The sequence below is a fragment of the Bos indicus genome, chromosome 10 (genome assembly GCF_029378745.1).
Source record: "Bos indicus isolate NIAB-ARS_2022 breed Sahiwal x Tharparkar chromosome 10, NIAB-ARS_B.indTharparkar_mat_pri_1.0, whole genome shotgun sequence".
In the NCBI taxonomy this organism is placed as follows: domain Eukaryota; kingdom Metazoa; phylum Chordata; class Mammalia; order Artiodactyla; family Bovidae; genus Bos; species Bos indicus.
The window spans coordinates 28,781,470-28,806,039 of record NC_091769.1 but is presented as its reverse complement, the minus strand read 5'-3'; the positions used below and the strand labels follow the sequence as shown (position 1 = coordinate 28,806,039).

At 42.3% G+C, this 24,570-nt stretch overlaps 1 protein-coding gene across 8 annotated transcripts in view; it reads left to right on the top strand.

The window, feature by feature from the left end:
- RYR3 (ryanodine receptor 3) overlaps positions 1-24,570 on the top strand; it is a 559,072-nt gene that overhangs the window by 398,966 nt on the left and 135,536 nt on the right. For all 8 annotated transcript variants that reach the window (XM_070797211.1, XM_070797214.1, XM_070797210.1 and 5 more), the window contains exons 39-43: positions 11,516-11,789; positions 14,912-15,026; positions 16,502-16,631; positions 17,833-17,936; positions 19,707-19,842. In XM_070797211.1, coding sequence (XP_070653312.1) covers positions 11,516-11,789; positions 14,912-15,026; positions 16,502-16,631; positions 17,833-17,936; positions 19,707-19,842 — 759 coding nt within the window. The remainder of the gene's footprint in view (positions 1-11,515; positions 11,790-14,911; positions 15,027-16,501; positions 16,632-17,832; positions 17,937-19,706; positions 19,843-24,570) is intronic.

The window sequence follows — 24,570 nt, the reverse complement described above, 5'->3', positions numbered from 1 at the left end:
TAAGAAGTCGTAGGTATTTGGCCACTTTGTAACACAGAGCAGACTTTCAGCCCAGAGGAAGCTCTGGAGCATGGAGCACAGAGGGCATGACACTCTCCCTAGTAAATCTTCCCAACTAAATCTAGCCGGTGTTATTATACCATCTGACCCCTGACACAGGAAGGGCTCTTTCTCCACCAGCAATCAGGACAGTCATCAGAAAGGCCATCAAGTTGCCACAGCTCATCTTCTCGATGTAAGTGATTAGCGATGTGCAGTGATGCTTTGATAATGGCCACTTCTTCGCCAGGGTCAGTAACCACTGGCATTTAAAGATTTTATTTCCTCAGTCTCAGATTTTACTATTAGCAAGTACAAGCTGGGTAACATGGTGATAAGGCTGGTTGGCATTAAAATTCAGTGGTAAAATTCTTAGTGCTTATCAGTTTAACCCAGTGAAGACATAAGTGTTCATTTCACCATTTTAATAAACTAGGACAACCCTTTCAAGAACTCAGTGGGTCAGATAGACACAGAATTGTAGAATATTAAGCCACAAGTGACTTGACTTCATACAAGTGAACAGAGCCACAGAGAGGTAAAGCATCTTGACCAAGGTCACACAGGCGGAGCAGGAACCAAGTACCCAGCACTCTTGTCCCTAGATGACACACTCATTCATTTTCTTCAACATGAATTTTATATTGTTCACTTCATTTTATTGGTGAAGAATCTGAGCCTCTTGGGAAAGTGACTAATCTGCCCAGCTCAGAGTCAGTTAGAAAAAGAGCTAAAGCTTTATAATCTTCAGGATTTATTTCTGAATCCATTTTGGAGTTTATGAAGAGCGCTTCTAAGCAGTATAATTTAAATTTAAAGCGTTAATAAAGATAACTATTTTTCTGAATTTTACAAAGCTATTGAGAGTAAGCAGCGCTAAGATGGTAACATAGGTGGGTTTAGACTCCAGCAGGCAAGGTTTGATTCCCAGCTCTGTCACTTACTGCTTATGATATTAAGCCAATTTCTGAAACTTTTCTGTTTTAGTTTTCTTGTCTGTAAAAAGAGAATAATAGTTCCAGTCTCACAGGGTAGGAGAAGGGAATATAAGAACTCAGTAAAGCAGTGCTCAGTTTAATGTTCTGGTACTTAGAAGTTGGTGTAACTTTCAGCTCCTGAAGTGAATTTAAAAGGTATAGTTCATACATAAGAACTTCACTTCCATGTTTATCATTTCCGGTGCTTTCAGTAAAAAAAGAACAGAAAACCCAATTCAGATGGAGTAGCTGATAAAGGAATTTTATGACTGGTGTATCTGGAGATGATGGCCGCAGTCCCTTTGTTGAATTAATTCCTTGGCTCTCCTCACCTCCACAGCCAACATGGTGGTTGCATTTCTGGGCCTCATCCATCCCTTGAACGGTGTTCAAGGGAATGGTGAGAAGGTTTCTTCTACTCTGGTATTCAAGGCAAGAATCCTGCGATCACTTTTGACTGGAGAACTTGATCAGGGGTCAACTGTTGAACCAATGGGTGTGACCTAGAAAATAACGTGCTGGTGACTTAGTCGCCAGAGCCACCTTTGGAGGAGGGTTGGGTCCTTTCACAGAGGAACATGGCCATGAGGTAGAGAGGTAGGTATCTGTACAAAAGCAGGGTTCTGTTGAGAAGGAAGAAGGGTCAAATAGATGCTGACTCGGTGGTCAGAAATATTCAATATGCCATGATGGTCATCACCTCCAGCATCTTTCATTTATTCAGTGGGTAGTGTTGAGATGTATGCAGTTCTGCACTTGATGTTCAGAAAGGGAGTAGAGGCCAAAACGCTGTGTTACAGGAACTAGAGAATGTGCTGTCTGAAACGTGTATGTGTTATCTAATGGGCCACCACGGTTCTGTGGTGAGTACTTTCTGCATTTACTGTCATTCGCGTTTGACACAAGCCCTGGGCCAGATCCAGACAGTCTTCGCTTGTGTCACCAACGCTGTCATTTATCTACTCCAGTTGCCTCAGCAAAAACTTGGAAAACTAGCTCACTCTCAGGTCTGATGTCTGTAGTTCTTGCTCACTGAAATGCTCCTGTCTGATTTGGATCTTCAGAAAAGGACTCAAATATCCTCAACCCAGGACTTTCTATCCATGAGACTATGTCAGTTTCCTGCCCTGCTGTAACAAATCACCACAAATTTGGTGGCTTAAGGGCTTTCCTTGTGGCTCAGCCGGTAAAGAATTCGCCTGCACTGCAGGAGACCTGGGTTCGATCCCTGGGTTGGGAAGATCCCCTGGAGAAGAGAAAGGCTACCCACTACAGTATTCTGGCCTGGAGAATTCCATGGACTGTATAGTCCATGGGGTTGCAAAGAGTCGGACACGACTGAGCGACTTTCAGTTTCACTTTTGGTGGCTTAAAAACAGCACAAATTCATTACCACCCAGCTCTAGAGGTCGTAAGTTTAAAATGAATTAGTAGCATTACAGTTCTGGGGAGAATCCATTTCTTGCCTTTCCCAACTTTGAAAGGCTGCCTGTATTTTTAACTAGTGGCCCCCCAGCAGAGGTGCCAGTCCACCCTCTGCTTCTGTCATCACAGGTCCTTCTCTGACTCTCAACCCTCCTGCCTCCCTCTTATAAGGACCTTTGTGATTACATTGAGCCCACCCAGATAACCCAGGATAGTCTTCCCATCTCAAGATCCTTAATGTAATCACATCTACAAAGCATCTTTGACATATCAGGCAACATGGTCACAGGTTCTAAGAATTCAGAGCTGAACATCTTGGCGGTGGGGTGGAGGGGCCTTATTCGGCCTACCTCAGGGAGGAAGAAAGCAGAGGTTGAAATACACTTGTTCTTCCTACTTGAAATTGATCTACCACCTGTTATGCCTCCAGAGCATTTACGGCATACCACAAGCTGACTTTTAATCACCTAGAATTTAAAAATAAGTCTACGTAATTAAGAGGTACATAATTATTTTTCTTTTCCCATTGTAAGTGTGAGCGTTATAAATTGCTTTCTAAGTTTAAGTACAGTGCAGTTTTGTTCGCTCCTTCTCCACAATGTAATCAGAATACTTTTTCTTCCAAACTGACCCAGATTTAGGAGCACACTCAAAGAAATGTCACAGCAGCCTAGGCTTGGGAATCTGTAAGATGTTGGGATTTGCTTTGCCAGTGACCAACATCTGCTCTTTGATATTAAGCATGCACCTCATTGCTTGATGGCCAGTTGGACTGTGGTCTAAATTTAGGGATGAAAAGATTCTTTCCAGACCTCTGAAGCCTAAAAATTTAAACCTGTACCTTGAGAATAAATGATCTTTCTCTTATTATAGTTGGCACTGCAAAGCTGGTAATTTGACCATTTAGGAAAGAGTTATATCAAGGATGATGGGTGACTCCCTAGAGAAATTTCTTGCAAGTTTCACAGAATAAAGGACTTGAGATTCTGAGGTTCCATAGCTAGTTATAAAGTGACAAGTGGAAGGAAATAAGAAACCTACAAATAAATACTGGGCTCCAACACTAATATATTAAACCTAGGTCTAATTTGAAGACACTCTAATACTTTCTCTTATATGGAGTATCTATCTGACTAGTCGAGAAATCGAGTAGTGAAGTAGCTGTTTTTCTTTTAGACTATCTTTCAGTCATCAAGTCTCCCTAAATAATACAGTGCCTTAGAAATATTTCCACTCTGAGTTAACCTGAGCAATCATTTAAAATGTGGCTTCTAGATCATATACTTGATATAATTGCCTGAATGTGACTATCCCTAATTACACTAATTACAACAGTGGAGTGTGAGTCAGAAAGTTAATAATTTCATAAACGAAGCCATTTATAATCATCAAGGAAACCACGCGTATACATCTGGCTTCCCAAAGGCATTCTGTTTCATAGGAGCTGATTTTATTTCCCATCAGAAAAACAAGAGCTTGGTTCCATATCTTTCTTTCTTTTTCCTTTTTGAAAAAAAGCACTATAGCTTTTTTAAAATCCCATGAGCTGAACCATTCAGTGCACTTAACAAGGCCTTCTTGGAAAAGGTAAATCGGTGGATAAAAATCCTACGATTGCAACCAAGACTGTGGAAGCAACTTCATCACATGGTGGGGGGGTTCTAAGTGGAGCAGCTGGACGTCTGTGCACATGTGGGAGACAGTAAGAGGGGCCAGTCATGAAGGCAAATGGCAGACTGACCTCTTCGCCTCACTTTTATGTTTTGCCTAGAGCCTCATCCCCTTCAGGAGGTGTGTTTCTTTTCTCTTTCTCTCTCTCTCTCTCTCTCTCTTTTTTTTTTTTTTTTGTAGTTTTAACAATTTTATCTTCAATTGATTAACCATGTTATGTTAGTTTCAACTGTACAGAAAAATAATTCAGTCATAGATACACAAGTATCTATTCTTTTCAGACTCTTATCCCATGTAAGTTTTTACAGAATATTGAGCAGAGTTCTCTGAGCTATACAGTAGGTGTTTGTTTATCTATTTTAAGTATACCAGTGTATATACTTGTCAATCCCAAATAGGCTATCCCTTCCCCAACCCTTCCCCTCCGGTAACCCTCAGCTCATTCTCTAAGTACAGAAACAGTCTCCCAGACTTGGAGATGTTTTTCTTGTGAACACCAAAGTGTTCTCAGTCATGAAAGGGCAGCGTTTCCAAAGATGAACTTAGAAAAACAGCAGAAATGAAATCAGTATTTAGTTGTATCTGTCTCTGCTTAAGAAAGAGATTTAAGTATTCTTGAGAATCATCTCCATTGGCTTTTCTGAAAATCCTTCCAAAATTGTCAGCACTTTCCCATTGATACCAGAACAACAACAACAAAATAAGTATTTACTACATGAACTACTTGTGTAAATTATCTTTTGAAAGGAAATGGCATTGCAAACCATCGGAATGTGTTTTCTCTCAGATCATTTCATATCTTCCTTGGGAGATAAATTCATGATAGAATTTTTTCCTCCTTGCTTCTTTAGTCTCCATGCAGTGTGGACCTACAGCTTCCCCTGTGGCTCAGTGGTAAAGAATCCACCTGCCAAGCAGGAAAGGCAGGTTCAATCCCTGGGTCAGGAAGATCCCCTGGAGAAAGGAATGGCTCCCCATTCCAGTATTCTTGCCTGGGAAATACCATGGAGAGAAGAGCCTGGCGGGCTACAGACCCTGGGGTCACAAGAGTCAGACAGGACTTAGTGACTAAACAGCAGCAGCAATATGGACTTATTCTAGAATATAAAGAACTTCAGAAAAAGGACTCATCATTAAGGGGAAAAGTAAGAGAGGAAGATCTGATCATTTCTCTTCTCTGATTTCTTTTGGGCATGTGTATTATAATGGAAGTTGTACCTTCTTATAAATGGTCTCATTTCTAAATGTCCTGGGCAAATACAGTTTTACCCATTATTTTACACTTTATTTACATATTTAGTTTTCCCGGCTAGGCTGCTGTGGGTAGTAACTGTGTCTTGAAATAGTTTCATATAGAGTACTTTATTCAGTATTGGGCATGTAACAGAAAATGTCATTCAATTGATAAGCTAACTTAGGGGTGACATAACTAGAGGTAATTCACCTACTAAGATGAGGACAGGCAGAAATGGATGAGTGAGGTGTGTCCTGAGGCGTGGTTACACATGACCTCCAGAGCAAACCCTTCTAGAGCAGACCACCCTGGTTTCAGGTGTTACTGAAAATAAAGTCTTTGCTGAAGGGTCACCAAATGTCAGGGGCAGAAAATTAGTGCTTCCCTCTACAGCCTGCAGCCCTCCTTTGCTCTGTGCCTCACTGTACTGGCTGCAAAGCAGGTTGCAGAGCAGGCTGCAGAAGGCCTGGCTGCCTCGGTGTCAAAGATACCTGGCTCCCTCCTTGCTCCCAAGGTGACTCATCTTCAACCCAAATGAAAGAGGGAAGCTTAGGGCCCTTCAGGCTGGTGGGGAGCCCTTTGGTAATGAATGAATAATGGGCCAGGATTCAATTTTCAAAATAATGATTCTTTAATCTTCACTTTATTTCTCACGTGAGCTGTCTTACTCTCTTTATGCTCATTTAATTTACCTCTCATCCAGAAACAGAGAAAGCTTCCTAAGGCACAGTTTTCAAGGTTCTGGTCTCAACCACTTGATTAGAATCACAGTCCAACGGAATAGGGTTTATCTTAGCCAAAGGGAATGATTTGCCTTCCAGTAACAGCCATCCCCTAAGGTAGACCCTTTTATAGAGACAGTGATCCTCTAAATTTCAGCCTTGAGGCCCCTTTACGCTCTTAAAACTTAGCAAGGATCCCAATATGCCTTAGTTTATGAGGATTGTATCTATTGTATTACACAAGTGAAACTAAAATAGATTTTAAAACTGAGATTTTTTAAATATTTGTTAATTCATTGAAAAATAAGAAACCCACTTATGCTTAATGAAATAAGTCAGAGAAAGACAAGCCCAGTGTATTTATCACCTATGTGTGGAATCTAAAAAATAAACAAATGAATATAGCAAAACTGAAACAAACTCACAGATTTAGAGAACAAAGTAGTGATTAGCATTGGGCACAGTGGGGAGAGAAAAGAGGGGAGGGGCAAGATTGGACAGGGGAGGAAGAGATGCAAACTATTATGAATGAAATAAACTGGCGGATTCATGTTGATGTATGGCAAATCCAATGCAATATTGTAAAGTAATTAGCCTCCAATTAAAATAAATAAATTTATATTTTTAAAAAAAGAAGTAAACTATGGTGATATCGTGTACAGCACAGAGAATATAGCCACTATAACTTTAAATCAAATATAATCTATAAAAATATCAAATAAGTCTATTGGATACCTGAAACTACTATAATATTATAAATTAACTGTACTTAAATACATAATAATAGAGTAAACCCATTACATGTTACATAAATAACTTCTATGAAAAACAACTAAATGTTTAATAATTCAAAAAAATGATTTGGGATATTTTGCATTTTTATAAATCTCTTATGTCTGACTTAGAAGATAGCTGGATTTTTTTTTTTTATTCTTATGTCTGGTTAAAGAATTGGCCTCACACAGATATATAGTTGGAAAGAGAAGGACTACTATTGGTAGCCTTTTCAGATAATTGTGGATATTCTTTTGATACTATGTTAAGTCTCAGCAAGTAATAGTTCCTCAAAAGTTATTTGCTATGTGGAATTTGAAATAATAGTAAAGACTTTTTTTTATTGGGTTATATAACAATCCATTGGTCTATCTCGTTTGTTAATGGATTCTTTTATCCATGATGTTTTTTGTAACATTACACATTGATCATTGGGAAATGACTGGTTCACTGAGTTATACAGAGCTTTCAAATGTCGACACAGTTTATTATAAACTGTTTCTTAAGTTACATTCATTAATATCAACAACTTAATCAAAAAAGTCTTTAAATATTGGGAAGCTATCAAACTCACAGTGGCAGAAAAACATTTTTCCAAAATTCTAGTTTTCTCTTGAAAGCTTGAATTTTAAACTTGGCAACAAGTCCTAAGAGTTATTTTCCTTGAAGTGACAGGCTTGTTTCATTTTTAAGAAAATATCTGTCAGTTACTCAAGTGTGATTAACCATAGTTTGTCTGTTGTTCTCTTAATTAAGGTGGCATTCCAAGAAAGAAGCAGCTAGTTTAGCTAGCAACAATCATGACAATCACACAGGTGTTTTTCCTCAGCAAAACCACTGGCCTTTGTACAACAGAAGTGCTTTAGAAATATGTATACTCAGGAATTTGTTGTTCAGTTCAGTCACTCAGTCATGTCCAACTCTTTGCCACCCCATGGATTGCAGCACGCCAGGTCTCCCTGTCCATCACCAACTCCCGGAGTTTACTTAAACTCATGTCCATTGAGTCGATGATGCCATCCAACCATCTCATCCTCTGTCATCCCCTTCTCCTCCTGCCTTCAATCTTTCCCAGCATCAGGGTCTTTTCCAGTGAGTCAGTTCTTCACGTCAGGTGGCCAAAGTATTAGAGTTTCAGCTTCAGCATCAGTTGTTTGTTGTTAATAAAATTAATAATCTTTCTATGCCACTCAGAGCATTCTAATGCAAGCAGTACCGGTCATTGGTCTGGTAATGCAGCAGGAAAGCATAGAGTTTGGTGCTGCTGTCTTGATTTTGTGCTAAGGACCCAGCTTTTGTTTTAGTTTGTTTGTTTTTGCCCCACTAGTTTTACCCACTATTGCTTTTGCACCATTAGTGCAGCTGATCACACAATGAAAAGGGCAAATAGCATCTTGGAAGTATTATGAAAGTACAACAGGCCTTGCAAACTGCCTGAAGGGTCTTGGAGACCCCAGGGGGCTGTGAACCAAACTTTTATAGTTACTGGCACAGATAGCATAAGAGTTACCTTTTATTAAGCCCATGGTTTATGCCAGAGACGGTTATGTGCATTAATTATTTTAATCCCCAGATATGCAGTTACATGAAGAACCTATCACATTCTAGAAAATGTGTTCTCTTTAACCTCTCTACCCTGGTTCATTTATGCTGCTCTGTTGCTGGTTCGTGGGAGCTAATTAAAGTCTTAGCAATTTTCAACAGCATTGCTGCCAGGGGTATAAAGCTCCATTTTCTCAGTCCCAGAGGTGTTTAGACCTTTAAAAATTCATTATTCAGCCTAGGTTTGCTTGGTGGGTGCTAGGTCTCCAGCATATGTCAGGCCGCAAAGTACACCGTGCTTCTCAGGGCTCTTAAGAATGTTTCTCCCCCGTCCCCAGTTTGTTTTCTTCTCACAGTTATACTTTCTCTCACTTTCCGAACCTCGGTCTCACAATCTGAAACCTTGTCCAACAAGAATGGTCTTAAATGCTGTGCCTTCTACTGAATTACATCTGCCTATCGATACACGATGATGAGGTGCTTTTTCTGTTGGGAGCTTGGGGGTCACAATTTAACTGAGCATTAACTTGGTCACACATAGATAATTGTTTATCCCATTGCCTCACATATATGTTAAAGGCTGACCTGGACAAAGAACCCACGGGGCATTTCCTGTTCTTCCCTTTCAGGCTAAAGAGCTGTTTCCCAGAAATGGACTCACAGACATAGGGAACAGACTTGTGGTTGTCTAGGGGGAGGGGTTGGGGGAGAAGGATTGGGAGTTTGGGATTAGCAGATCCAAACCTATTACATACACATTAGACAACAAGGTCCCCTGTATAGCACAGGAAACTGTATTCAATATTCTGTGATAAACCACAATGGAAATGAAAATTTTTTAAAAGACTGTGTATATATATAATATATATACACACACATATACATAACTGAATCACTTTGCTATACAGCAGAAATTAACACAATATTGTAAATCAACTATACAAAAATAAAATCTTGCCCTTTCCAAAAAAAAGTAGCTATTTCCTTTCCCATTTGCCCTCTCATGAGGTGTTGTGCTGAAATGAACCATTCTCTAGGCTATAAATGTTGATTTGGATTGGTAAGTCAGTGTGTGGCTAAGAGCTCACCCGAATCTTGAACTAATCTGAAAGACAGGTTAGGGGAATATTTACATGATTTCAGTGTGACTCTGTAGAATTCCCTGTTGAAAAGAGGATGGTCCTTGAGCTGGTTAATACTTATGGTTGCTTTTCATGTGTGGCAGGGACTGTGGTCACGTGTATTATCTCTGCAATGAATTTGGTTGTAAGTATTGAGAACTGTAATTCTTTCAGTCCAAAGTCAGGCTTAAGAGGAAACTGTACATACAGGACCGGGTAAGCTTATGTTGCATACAAAAACATCTATGGTTTTCTCCTGCTTTTATTCATTAGTGTGACTATTAAGTAGGAGAAACAAAAACTTTTACATTTGACTGCAGAGGAAATAAGTTCCTGAGAGGAGACGAGGCTTAGATGGTAAATAACTTTTCTCCCCCAGAAAGTTCAGGTATTATCTAACCTAACAAATGTTAGTCAGCAATCCCTGCCTAGTGAGTTCTCTTAGGAACATCTTTTAACTGTGCTTCTCTCTGCCTTGGGTATCCTTTTTTTTTTTTTTTTTTTTTTAAGTTTTTTAGCTTATGTCTCCTGTCTAAACCTAAAATATCCCCAGGGTTGATAGACACAGAAGTAAGTTGAATTCATCCTTTACATCTAGATCTCTTCTGGAGCTTTGGTAACAAAGTTCAGTTTTCATATCCTTATGATGAGCCGTTATCGTATGTAGAGAAGACACCTGCCATATTTAGTGTCACAGAGGTAGAAAACTATATAAGACGGGGCACAGGCTACTGAAAGCATCTGAGTTTATTCCCAGTGCTTTCAGTGAAGGACTGCTCAACCCTCACCAGCCCCTGAGCTCTGCCTTTATCACGGGTCTGAATTAAGGGCCTTGGTGCCATCCATACCTTGCAAGAATGTGCCAGGCAGAGCTGGACTTGGAAGCAGTTATAAGAGCAGCGTGTCTCACCTGTGTTACAGCATCTTCTGGAAATGTGCATGACACGGAGCGGGGTGAGCAGTGCCTCCCAGACGTTCTGGCAGGATCCTCTATCACACTGTCCTCCTGCTCAGATTTGCATCTCCCTTTTGGTCATCTTCCCACACCAGTGACCATCAGCACTTTGTGGGGGCCGTTCAGCTCAACCTGTGAAGGTCCCAGTGCTGGTTTGCTTCCCACTTGAGCCATCTTTCCTTTACTTGTGCAGCCAGTGGTGTTTCTGTGCAACCAGCATGAGCCCCGATACGTTCTGAATTCACTCATACTGGATCCTCCCTTGATGCTTGTAAAGCATCTGACACAGTGTCAGCTGACTCCTGCCAAAGATCCAGGACAACACAGTCAGTTCAGCGGGTGATGGTCAGATGTCTGGTTGCAAAGTCTTTGGACCTAATAGAAGGTTCTCAGTCTACTTCTCTCCATCCCCTAGTGTATTTTTATGTTTGTGTCATCTCAAATATAGTTTAGAGTTCTTGAATCAGTGGTATGGCTTACTCAGTTCATGGTGGATAGTATCTTTAGGATACTTGGAGGATAGTATTTATGGTAGAGAAATCCTAGCACCTAATAGTGCTTTACTCCTAAGAGGCAGTGCCCAACGTCTTCTTATGTTTTCGTCCATCCAGAATCACTCCCCACTCTATCCTGTGGCACTTATACACAACCCCATCTTAGTGTGTATTGCATTGTATTATGAAATAAGGATAAAATGTAGCTTTTAAGTCAAAATGAAAATGTGAAGAACCAAGTTGTGAGCACCCTGATGGCAAGAAGGCATCTTATTTTGTCTTCCTTGTCAGCATCATTCAAGCATCACTGAATGCCATTTAATCCAAATAGAGCATTTAGCCTTCTCAGTTCAAATTGAAGATATTCGTTTATTATAATGTGGCTCATGCACCTGCCTTTTGGTATGCGTTCTACTTCTCTGTGTGCCATAATCCACCTTTAAGAATTTTTTTAACCCTACCCAGCTGATGTTGTACGTTATCACTGAGTGAAGTGACAGAGTGCGCAGTGCTCCTGAGCCTCGACAGCCACAGTACTGGTGCTTCCCCTTGTCCTTCCAGCGACCCTGAAGGAGCTCATCTCACAGACCATGATCCGCTGGGCCCAGGAGGACCAGATCCAGGATGCAGAGCTGGTCCGGATGATGTTCAACCTTCTGCGGCGGCAGTACGACAGCATCGGGGAGCTGCTGCAGGCGCTGCGCAAGACCTATACCATCAGCCAGGCCTCCGTGAGCGACACCATCAGCCTGCTAGCTGCCCTGGGCCAAATTCGCTGCCTGCTCAGCGTCAGGATGGGCAAGGAGGAGGAGCTACTCATGATCAACGGGCTGGGGTGGGTCATTCCCATCAAGGGCAAGCTTGCAGAGGAGGCAATTCTGAAATCAAGTCACATAAAAACCTCTGGGTTCCCCATCCTGATTTCACTCATTTTCAGATTATATGCTCATTAAATCAGTCCCCTTCAATAACCTCAGAGACCAGACAGTGGGCTACTTGGGGTGAAGGGCCGTGGCCAGAAGAAGGAGGAAGGAATCTTGGAAAAAAGCAGATATTTAGTTTGAATCTGATAAAAATAGTCCCAGGGAAGCAATGAAAAGATTCAAAGGAGGGGACAGTGTGTTCAACCCAACAAGAGAGAGACTTTTTGAGCACCTAAGGTTTTGACTGGAAATCTTCTGAAACTTCCCTTTGAATAACTATAGCCCTTTTCCTCCCTTTTCTTGGGAGTAGAGTCATTGTCATCAATTCTTCAAAATGTGTTTCCTCATGACAGTAGCTTGTAGATCTTCCTTAGAAGCCACATCACTAGAAAGATTGAATTTTTTTTTTTTTCCACCCCGCCCCCACACACACTGCTTCTGCAGGCTGAGCTCTCTGGATAATCAGAGATAGTTCTACACATGTGAAACAAAGATAACAGCACAATTCTGGGGTGGGGTTGTATTATATATAGTTGCTTTTATTTCATTCTTTAAGGAAACATGCCAAAGAATCTCTAGATATGCTAATATAAAATACTTTATAATGAACCAAATTCTCCCAGTAGACTATCTCACTGGTCATAAATTAAACAATCTGGTGGCTGTATTTACTCTCTCTGACCTTCAGTAACTGTCACTTTGCAGAATGGCCCATATGAAGAAACAAAACAAAGTAGAGGAATGGTCCTCCATGCCAGTTTGCTAATAAAGTGCCACTTCAGTTCCCTAAATGAATTTCTAGTGGCCTAAAAGAGTTGACATTGATCCTAAACCCTGTCAAACTTTAAGGAAGGAACTTAGAGGCTAGTAGGAAAAAGTTATAAATTATTAGATTTTTAAAGATTAAAGATGAAATTTAAAAAAACACTAGCACTGTATTCACACCTTAAGCCAAGAAGTGAAAGCCAATCTTTCTAGAAGGCAAGATGGGGCACAGTGATCTCAAATCTTAAGAATTTACTCCAAGAATAGACTAAGAATGCACTATATACAATGCTACTGGTTACAGTATAGAAGTGCATTGTACAGAATGCTGCTGCTTTCAGTATTATGGATTGAGGTGGCTATTTGCTACAGGCTAATTGAGGAGGGCAGCTAAACCTTTGTGGGATCACTATAGATCTGAGACTGGATCTAAACCTAAATTTACTTGTGTCATCACGTCATTCTCCTGATTAACATACTCCAGTGGTTTCCCATGGATCTAGAGTGAAGTCTATAAAATCTGTGACATGGCCTGCAACATCCTGCCTGATCTAGCCCTTGTATATTTCATGAGCTAAGGCTGGATGGTAGATTGAATTTTATTTGCTTGTTTTTGTTTTCATAATTTAAATTTTTAATTTTTAAACAATTTTAAAGGTTACTTCCCTTTTACAGTTATTACAGAATATTGGTTAAATTCCCTGTGTTGTACAATATATGCTTGAGCCTATCTTACACCCAACAGTCTGTAGCTCCCATTCCCCTACCCCTGTATTGCCCCAGCCTCTCCTCCCCACTGATAACCACTAGTTTGCTGTCTGTATCTGTGAGTCTACTTCTGTTTTGTTATATTCACTAGTTTCTTGTATTTTTTAGATTTCACTTATAAGTGATATCATACAGTGTTTGTCTTTATCTGTCTTATTTCACTTAGCAAAATGCCCTCCAAGTCCATTCATGTTGCCGCAAATGGCAAAATTTCATCTTTTTATGGCTGAGTAGTATTCCATTGTATATGTATACCACAAGAAAGATCGCATTTTAGATATCAAAAAGATTTCCTTTAATTAGGTAATATATATTGCAGATGAGAAACCTAAAGCCCCCCCAAAACATTCACTGACTAACCCACAGTTTTACCTGAATAAAATCGAGCACTAGAACCATAGTCTCCCTGCTGCTGGAACTGTCATCCTACCACCCTCAAACCAGCAAAGTAAAGGAGCGTCACTGAGACCCGGAACAGGGATGCTGGCAGTTGAGGCAGGACGAGGGGATGCATGCATTCCTTAAATTCATTTCCAAAGAGGACTCTTACAACAGAGGTGAAGAGACTTTTATGGGAAGAGGAAACAGCTGCAGAACTAGCCTTTCTCCAGCCCTTGTGGTAGACATAGCTCCACTAAAACCTACTGCTGTCTCCTTTTAACAGCTGCAGCCCTCTGGAGAAAGGGATATGGGCTGAGAGGAACCACGTGCAAGGAATTACACAGCCAGGCTGCAGGCTGCCTCTGTATTTTGATTTGCCTGCAGCTTTATTATGAGAATTTATGTCAAATGACTTAAAAACGTAATTCTTTTTATGTTTCATTTTGATCATTTTATTGAGTGCTACTGTCCCAGAATATCATTGGCACCTAATACACAACTGCCTTAAGAAGAGGGTACAACCCTGCCCTACCATTTGGATAACTAAGGTACATAGAGATATAGATATAAGGACAGGAGAACAAAAAATAGAAGACCCTTAATACACAGAGGAAGAGAATTCAGTGGTTTGGGCTATCTCAAAACTATCACAAGCAAAAAAAAACAAACAGACAAACAACTGAGGGGCAGCTACTTGATGTCATCAGAAGGAAATATTTAAAAGAAAAAAAGTAGAAATAAATGAGCATAAGATATTCCTTCAGCTAAAAATGGCCCTCCACATATATTCCACCAACCTAGTACCTTCTGACCATCTTTCCAGCAGATGGCATGTACATTAGAAGTGAAAATTTTAGTCCCTCGATCGTGTCCAACTCTTTGTGACCCTATGGACTGTAGCCTTCCAGACTCCTCAGCTCCTCTGTCCGTGGAATTTTCCAGCCAAAAATACTGGAGGGGGTAGCCATTCCCTTCTCTAGAGGATCTTCCCAACTCAGGGATCAAACTCATACATTAGTTCACCCCAAATGTGTGTTCATGTGCATTTGTGTATTCTCAACCCTGCATTGTTGTAGCATTGAAATAAGCAAGTGCTGACTTCTCTCTGTGATTACCCTAGAGACATAATGAACAACAAGGTATTTTACCAGCACCCCAACCTCATGAGAGTCCTCGGCATGCATGAGACCGTCATGGAGGTGATGGTGAACGTGCTGGGTGCAGAAAAGTTGCAGGTAATTCTCCAAGGAGAATTTATCTTGAATTTGACCCCTGCACGTGGCTGGTGCCCACTGCCTAGTGATTCTTCCCAGGGAGGGTACGGGGAGGAGCAAGGAGATGGGACCCAGCCAGTGTTAACAGTTCTCACTCATTTCACTGGGCTGCTCAGTCTCCTTCCCATCCTCTTCTGCAGTCCTGCTCCTTCCAAGATGGAATTCCTCCGGGTTCCACTTAGGAGCCTGGTGTGTTTGGTGCTGTGTCAGAAGGCAGTTCTAAAGGAAAATAGGATTTTAATAACGATCCTGGCACTGTTCCCATTGGAGGGTACGTGTTTCCTGTCTGAGCCAAGCTCCTGACGATGTCGATTTCCTAGCCAGCCCTGCCATAAGGGGCCCGGGAGCTCCTGCTGCCAAGGGACAGGGAGTGCCAGTAGGGCCCACCTGGGCAGGTAGTGCACCTTGTCCAGGTCCTTCTCAGAGTCAGAGAGGTTCTAAGGCAACAGATAGGGGATGTTTTTAAATATTGGAAATTCGAGAGTACCTGGTCCTAGGAAAGCAGTGCCACCAATATTGACAGGTGAGCATTGTGAAGGAAGAACACAGGAGCCCCATTCACCTTGCTCCTCATTTGCTTCCTTCTGATCTCTCAGGAAAGTGGACCCTCCCCAGAAGACCTCTGAACAAACGTCTGTGTGCCTCAGCAAGCAGACAGACTAACTTTTAGAATCTTACTTCCTAGAACACGTTCCATGATTCTAAAAGTGGAAATCAAGGGCTTTCTTGGATCCTGAGCCAAGGTTAACACTGACACCATTTATTGAGCATGATTGATCAAACAGAAGATGCGGCCAGCTCCTGGAGATGCTAATTACTTTGTTAAGCAGAGAAGCCAACCACTTTTGATGGTAATGGAAGTTGGCACTTTGGTGCTAAATTGTAAGAATCATGTTATGAATGCTCTAGGAGCACATAGGAGAGTGGTGATCAAGGACAGAGGTAATTGGGGGAGGCTCACATTCTGAAAGGGTGATGCTGTTGAGGCTTCTACAGCAGTAGAGGCCGACCTTTACCCAGAAGACTCAGGTTTGATACAGTGCTAGGTCTTATTTTCTGTGATCACCCATCTCCCTTTCTGTCCCCTCCCTTCCTACTCAGAAACAGTGGTCTGATGTAGGGTTGAACAATTTCACATGACATCTGAGGATGACTAGAATTCTGTCTTGACATCTGTTTTTTTTTTTTTTTTTTGAAAGAAAGATACTTCAGGAGCTATAATTAGCCCTCAGTATTTTTAGAAGCCTCTTCTTAGGTGTCTATTCTCTGTCCCTCCTATGAAAACGTCTTGGAAACAACCGGAAGCAAGGAGAAAATTCTTTTTCCCAACTGTTCACAGCTTGGAAGGCTCCAACCTAAGACTCTTTGAAGTCAGCCTTTTCAGAAAGACTTCACGATAGATTCTTCCCCGTGACACTTTCTACTTCTCCCTACAGATTGCCTTTCCAAAGATGGTTGCTAGCTGTTGCCGCTTCCTGTGCTATTTCTGTCGAATCAGCCGACAAAATCAGAAGGCCATGTTTGAGCATCTAAGTTACCTGTTGGAGAACAGCAGTGTTGGCCTAGGTAGGTCATATTATAACTTCTGCAGTTGGCTCAGGGGTTACCCTTCCCCTGCTGGCCACTTAGGCAGTAAAAGGAAAGAAGTCACATGTGTGCTATGGTATTTTTAAATAGAAGAAGGAATCCTGCCTGGTCTCAAAACATGTGAAATAATAATAATATGTCTCTGCTCTCCAACCTAAGGAGAGAAGTCACTGCCAACCAGCCGTGGTGACGGTAATGATGACAGATTTGTTTTGGCTTAGGCACAGTTTATAGTCACACAGTTTTGCCTCCTCTCTCTGGGGACCCGGGGTTCATGAAATGCTACCTGAGATTATGGATGTAGTCTGGAGATCCAGCACCTCCCAGCCCATTCAGCGGACCAGGGAGCAGTGCTAATAAGACCAAGGTCATGGATCCAATCCCTTCTTGGCAGGCTGGCTGCAGGCTACATGCCTGTCCCATCAGCTAACCAGCCAGTGCTTTCATAGCTGCAAGGCAGACAGGCCAGGAGCAACTATGGACAAACAGTGTAAATCCAACACCACCGCTGGAAAACCAATGCATGCACTTGCTGTACTCACTCTTCTGTATGTAAACTAAATGAATTTGTGGAAGACGCAAATACATTATATGCACGTGAAATCTGTAATCTCAGGTTTCCTGTTTCTCAAATGCAACCTCATGGGATTGCAAAAAGAGTTGGACATGACTTAGGGACTAAGCAACAACAAGCTTAGACTACACAACCTTTTTATAAAATGCCACCTAAAGTTTTTCTCAGTTTTAGCCTAAGAACCAAAGGGAAATGAAAGACAATGTTGGTGAGCTGATATAATTCTAAGAGTTGAGGTTATTTTTAAATTCTAGGTGGTGACCCCAGAAATGACCAAGTTATGTGAGCTTGGTTATCAAGTGACATCTGAGACTTGAATGATCACCAAACAAGGGCCCAAGAACTTCCATGTTAGAAAAGCACTTGAAAATACACGGTCCCAGGTGCTCCTATGAACTGATTTTCTAACTTAAGCTATATTCACCGTCAGTAATAAGTGTAGGGAGGAAGGATAGAAAACAAAGCTGTCAGCCCCCCCTTGAGGACAGCGATGTTTCCAAATTTTGTGTTTGCTGACCTCTCCTGGCCATTACTGGGCACTGCAACCTCAGCTCAGCACCGGGTGGCCTCTTTCTCCCTCTCTCCCCTTCTCTCCTTCTTCCTCAGCTTCCCCCTCCATGAGAGGATCCACCCCACTGGATGTGGCCGCTTCCTCCGTGATGGACAACAATGAGTTAGCGCTGGGCTTAGAGGAGCCAGACCTCGAGAAGGTAACTGGCCTTGGGGAGGTGCTATGCTTGCTCTCCCCTGCTTATAGCGCAGCCAAGCCAAGGAAAAGCAGACCAAAGGCTGAGCCTCATCAGAACTTCTTCAGCGTGTAAGGAAAGTGTGGCGGGATGTGAGTCCTGGGAGCCGTGTGATAATTAGGACCACAGCATCTCCTGTGGACAGGACTTGCCAGCTCCACAGACACCTTCACCTTCTTCCTATCCCATCTTCACTGTTTCCTTGACTGGACAGCTGACGAGACTGACAATGCACTTTCTCAGCTTGGAGGGGAGCCGTCTAGTCAGGAGGAGGGGGACAAGGAAAGGGCTGTCCACTGTGTGGTGGGTTTGGGAGCAGCTAGGAATGGGCATCTGACCCCAACAAGGGGATCGGGAAGGGCTCTCAGCAAAGAGGTGACCCTGAGGGTGGGCAGAAACTACTCAGTCATGTTGAAGACAAACATGTGCCAGGAATGTTTGAATTTCAGAGAAGAGAGCATGGTGTGCTTGAACTTCAGAAAGCTGGCTGTGACCAGAGCCCTGAAGCTTGTGGGAAGTGCTGAGAAGGGAGGAGAAACAGAAATGAACGGACCTTATGCTGCCATTGCTGCAAACCGCAGAGGTCCATACATCTGTGGAATCACTGCCAGGCCCCACTCAGAATTAAGTCACGTGATCCTTAGGACAAGCCTTTTTATCATTGCCCTAGTTATAGGAGAGGAAACTGAGGCATAGAGAGATGAGGCAACATCCTCGGAGTCATCGGGTTCGAGTGTCAGAGCCGGGGTCGAAAGCTCTGGGCTCTAGAGGCCGTTCTGTTACCTGTGATGTTGTGGGACCTCACTCTAGAGCCTCAAGCCACAGAAACTGCTGGAGGGCTTCAAGCAGCGGAGAAACATGACACAGTTTTTTATGTTCTGGAACACGTCCTGGTTTTAGTAAGAAGTGATTGGAACAGAAACAAGACAAACCCTGCCCCACCCCATACACACATGAACTCAGGAGCTGTGCACCCAGCAGCAAGTTACGTGATTGCTGTTATGTGAATGTCCTGGGCATTCCTGGCCTCTGCCTCTGAGGGGACAGAGTTTAGTCAGACTTGGCTATTCATCCATTTAAACGGCAATAAATACCTCAGCTTTCATTTAGGTGATATGATGCTAACTGACACCTGTATTTAAAGTTAGGTAGTGATTCTCACACGATAAGATAGTGCCCCAGGATGCCATGCTCAGCAGCCCACCCTCAGCCACATTCACCTGTTCACATGATAACTGCTTATCCGGGACCCTGAGTCTCCCTCGGAAGGGAGACCAGGAGGGAGGGAGAGGAGAGAGAGGGTACCCGGGGAAGTCTGTAGAGAAGAAGGAGGGCCTACCCAGTCAACCAGTGACTGAACATTTTGGTTTTGAAAGCCCATGGTCAAATGAACAGGCCCAGCCTGCATCCACCGTCGTCTCCCCCGGGGGAACCTTAGTTAGGCCTACATTTAAATGCCATGTCCCTCTTGCCAGAACCGGGAAATCATAGCATATGGCTTATATCTACATAGCAGTAATCATCAGTCTTGTCAATTGCTTGGAAACAAAAATGAGTAGAAGGTTCCAATTTCAAATCTGCTAAATTATTTACTTGGAAAGTAGTGGGCTGTCTCCAGCTTCTAGAGAAATGAAAGCCCTTCAGTTCCCAGAAATGTGCATGCCTTACCAACTATATAAAAAACTTACATTAAAAAAAAAAAAACTCACTTAACTTTTGTTTTGTTCTTGGCAGGTGGTGACCTACTTGGCTGGCTGTGGCCTACAGAGCTGCCCCATGCTTCTAGCCAAAGGATACCCTGATGTCGGCTGGAACCCCATTGAAGGGGAGCGCTACCTGTCCTTCCTGAGGTTTGCCGTCTTCGTGAACAGTGAGTCTCAGTTTCCCATGCCTTTCAGACCTAGGATGGCACAATCACAGTGCGTACTAGGAAAAGGAAATTCTTTGCACTGCTTCCTATCCATAAACACGGTAGATTGTATAGGTAGGTGGCAGCTGATAGAAAAACCTCTAGGACAATCAGGCTAGACAAGGATCAAGAGTGGAATCCAGTGGAGAGAGTCCTGAATGCTAGGACCAGAGCCTATAAGGAGCTCACTACATCGGCCTGGGCTTGTCACCTCTTCGTACCTCTTCTTCTAAAAGAGGGCGCTTGTTAATATCTTTGTTTCCCAGAATTAAATGCAAGTGTGTATCTAGATTCTTAGAGTTTTGAATGGATGAATGAATGGTTGGATGGATGAATGGATGATTGGATGGATGGATGAATGAATAAAAACATGGAAGAGCTGATAGCTGTTAAAGGTAACTAAACTCCCAGTAGGGAAAAAAAATAAAGAATTGCAAAAGAAACCCTAAATATTCTTCTTCTTAATGCAAACCGCCTCTCATTTATACTGAATTCCAAGTTGACACAAACTTTGCATTTCTACTAGTTTAATATGCTGAATTGATCACTGAGGAAGGCTTTCTTAATATCTCCTTGCTATTCTTTGGAACTCTGCATTCAGATGCTTATATCTTTCCTTTTCTCCTTTGCTTTTCACTTCTCTTCTTTTCACAGCTATTTGTAAGGCCTCCCCAGACAGCCATCTTGCTTTTTTGCATTTCTTTTCCATGGGGATGGTCTTGATCCCTGTCTCTTGTACAATGTCATGAACCTCATTCCATAGTTCATCAGGCATTCAGAGTGAAAAAGTTAGCTTAAAGCTCAACATTCACATGGCATCTGGTCCCATCACTTCATGGGAAATAGATGAGGAAACAGTGGAAACAGTGTCAGACTTTATTTTTGGGGGCTCCAAAATCACTGCAGATGGTGATTGCAGCCATGAAATTGAAAGACGCTTACTCCTTAGAAGTTATGACCAACCTCAATAGCATATTCAAAAGCAGAGATGTTACTTTGCCAACAAAGGTCCATCTAGTCAAGGCTATGGTTTTTCCAGTGGTCATGTATGGATGTGAGAGTTGAACTGTGAAGAAAGCTGAGCACCAAAGAATTGATGCTTTTGAACTGGTATTGGAGAAGACTCTTGAGAGTCCCTTGGACTGCAAGGAGATCCAACCAGTCCATTCTAAAGGAAATCAGTCCTGGGTGTTCTTTGGAAGGAATGATGCTAAAGCTGAAACTCCAGTCCTTTGGCCACCTCATGTGAAGAGTTGACTCATTGGAAAAGACTCTGATGCTAGGAGGGATTGGGGGCAGGAGAAGAAAGGGACAACAGAGGATGAGATGGCTGGATGGCATCACCGACTCAATGGACATGAGTTTGGGTGAACTCCAGGAGTTGGTGATCGACAGGGAGGCCTGGTATGCTGTAATTCATGGGGTCACAAAGAGTCAGACACGACTGAGCGACTGAACTGAACTGAATATGCTGAATATTGCATAAAATGAGTAGTTTCTTAAAACTGTACCTTGTCTCCAAAATTGTGTTATGATAGTAATACTAGCTTACTTGTATTTACATTATAGTTACAGTCTTTCTCCCTTTTCCCATTTTGGAGTTTCTGGCTAACAAACCTAGCTGCGCTAGTTAAATGATTGCAGAGAGGGATTTCAGCTAATAAGCAGTCATGCCGATTGTTCTATGAGAATTCACCTAAAAATGTATTGGTATCACACGGTCATTGTCTTGCCATGTGCTCTTCTTGTCTCCTTCTCCCCAACCCCCTGCTTATTTTCCTACATCATAATGCATTCTGTTCTTAATATTTGAATGGTTTCCAGTATCCCGGTTTTTTCCCTTTCTTGACTTGGTCACAGACCTTGAGATGTTTGTCTTTTGTCCCCCTAGGGCTTGTCCAGACAAGTTTTCAGGGATTTGGGTTTTCTGCTTCCCTCTGCAAGTTCCATACCTACTATGTCTTCATCATCAGCATTGCTAAACTACCATTTTCTTCCTCTGCGGCCAGTATCAGAATATCCTCTGATAGCCTGTCTTACTTCTAGTCCAGATGATTGAATATCCCAAATTAATGCAGAGTTATCGTGGTAATAAAGGGGATTTTGAGTTGATTTTAAAGATTCATCAGTTCAGTTCAGTTTAGTTCAGTCACTCAGTCATGTCCGACTCTTTGCGACCCCATACATCGCAGCACACCAGGCCTCCCTGTCCATTACCAACTCCTGGAGTTCACTCAGACTCATGTCCATCGAGTCAGTGATGCCATCCAGCCATCTCATCCTCTGTCGCCCCCTTCTCCTCCTGCCCCCAATCCCTCCTAGCATCAGAGTCTTTTCCAATGAGTCAACTCTTCACATGAGGTGGCCAAAGGACTGGAGTTTCAGCTTCAACATCAGTCCTTCCAATGAATACTCAGGACTGGTCTCCTTTAGGATGGACTGGTTGGATCTCCTTGCAGTCCAAGGGACTCTCAAGAGTCTTCTCCAACACCACAGTTCAAAAGCATCAATTCTTTGGTGCTCAGTTTTATTCACAGTCCAACTCTCACATCCATACATGACTACTGGAAAAACCATAGCCTTGACTAGACGAACCTTTGTTGGCAAAGTAATGTCTCTGCTTTTCAATATGCTATCTAGGTTGGTCATAACTTTCCTTCCAAGGAGTAAGCGTCTTTTAATTCCATGGCTGCAGTCACCATCTGCAGTGATTTTGGAGCCCCCCAAAAATAAAGTCTGACACTGTTTCCACTGTTTCCCCATCTATTTCCCATGAAGTGATGGGACCAGATGCCATGATCTTCGTTTTCTGAATATTGAGCTTTTAGCCAACTTTTTCACTCTCCACTTTCACTTTCATCACGAGGCTTTTTCATTCCTCTTCACTTTCTGCCATAAGGGTGGTGTCATCTGCATATCTGAGGTTATTGATATTTCTCCCAGCAATCTTGATTCCAGCCTGTGTTTCTTCCAGTCCAATGTTTCTCATGATGTACTCTGCATATAAGTTAAATAAGCAGGGTGACAATATACAGCCTTGACTTACTCCTTTTCCTATTTGGAACCAGTCTGTTGTTCCATGTCCAGTTCTAACAGTTGCTTCCTGACCTGCATACAGATTTCTCAAGAGGCAGGTCAGGTGGTCTGGTATTCCCATCTCTTTCAGAATTTCCCACAGTTTATTGTGATCCACACAGTCAAAGGCTTTGGCATAGTCAATAAAACAGAAATAGATGTTTTTCTGGAACTTTCTTGCTTTTTCCATGATCCATCGGATGTTGGCAAATTAATCTCTGGTTCTTCTGCCTTTTCTAAAACCAGCTTGAACATCAGGAAGTTCACGGTTCATGTATTGCTGAAGCCTGGCTTGGAGAATTTTGAGGATTACTTTACTAGCATTTGCAATTGTGTGGGGCCACCAAATTCTATAAATAGACTGTATGATACATACCAGATCCAGGAAAGACCCATTTATTCGTCTCGGCCAACTTCACAGGAAGATCAAGGGTTTTATGAGTCAATTAGTGGGACTGTCTACTTGGGTTATGAAGGTTGAGGAATCCACTGGCTGTTTTCTTACCTGGATGGCCGAATTCCAACACTTGCTTTTGCTTATGTGGTACAACCATATTCAACTAAACTCTGAATATGTTCGGTCCACCCTCTTTGCTTTCAGATTGTTTTATGCCTTTTTAATATACTCTACAGTACAATTTCATAACGCAGTAAACTCCTGAAAATCTATTAGACCATCAGTAGGAAGCTATGTGCACTTTAACCTTTATTATGTCTCTTATCATGTGAAGGTCACATTTGGTTTTGGCAAAGATTATTGGCTTCTGCTTTGAAAGAATTGACAGTCTACTAAGGGGAACAGACATGGACAGAGGTCACTATGATAAGGAGTAGAGTAAGGTAGGGACAGAGTACTAGTGGGTTTCATGAGGGGACACTTACATCCTGTTGAGATCAGAAAAGGCCTCTTGGGGAGGTAATATTAGTGATGAGCTTTGAAGGGTCAGATTTCCAGATGCTAAGATACAGGAGAGGAGCCAGTTGAGCAGTGGCCTGAGGGCTAAAGCACATGTGCTCAGAAAACACAGTGATCAGCTGGTCTTGGAGGATAGATGCACAGATGACAGTGCTAAGAGACAAGGTGTAAAAGGAAGGCAGGCAGCTCTGATGGGGAGGATTGAAGTGCCAAGCTGAAGAGTTTAGTCTTGATTCAGTGTGCAGAGAACTGGGAAACCTTTTCATCAGAAGAAAGACTGGCAACCACTGGGAACTTCTGTGCCCAGGTTAGGATAATGAGTTTCTGAATTGTAATGGCGGTGATGGGAATGGGATAGAGGAGATCCATGTGAAATAAATAATAGAGACAGAATTTATAGGACTCGCTGGTAGTGAGGATTATAATGGCTGGGTCCTGGGTATGTTGACATAAGGAAAAAAACAGGTCACTTTAGAGCTTAGAGATCTAAGGGAGAAAAGAAGTAAGGGTGGTCAGAAGGACAAAGTGGATGGAGATGGAGGGTCATGGGCTTGTGTGTTTTGGGGAGTAATTTTGCAGTGTGTGACCTCCCAGATGGAGATGCCCCAAATTGAGGCTATAGAATAGAGATCAATCAGGCAACAGATTGGGACCAATTGGGCCTGCAGGTCACCCGCAGTTGAAATGGTAAGAACAGA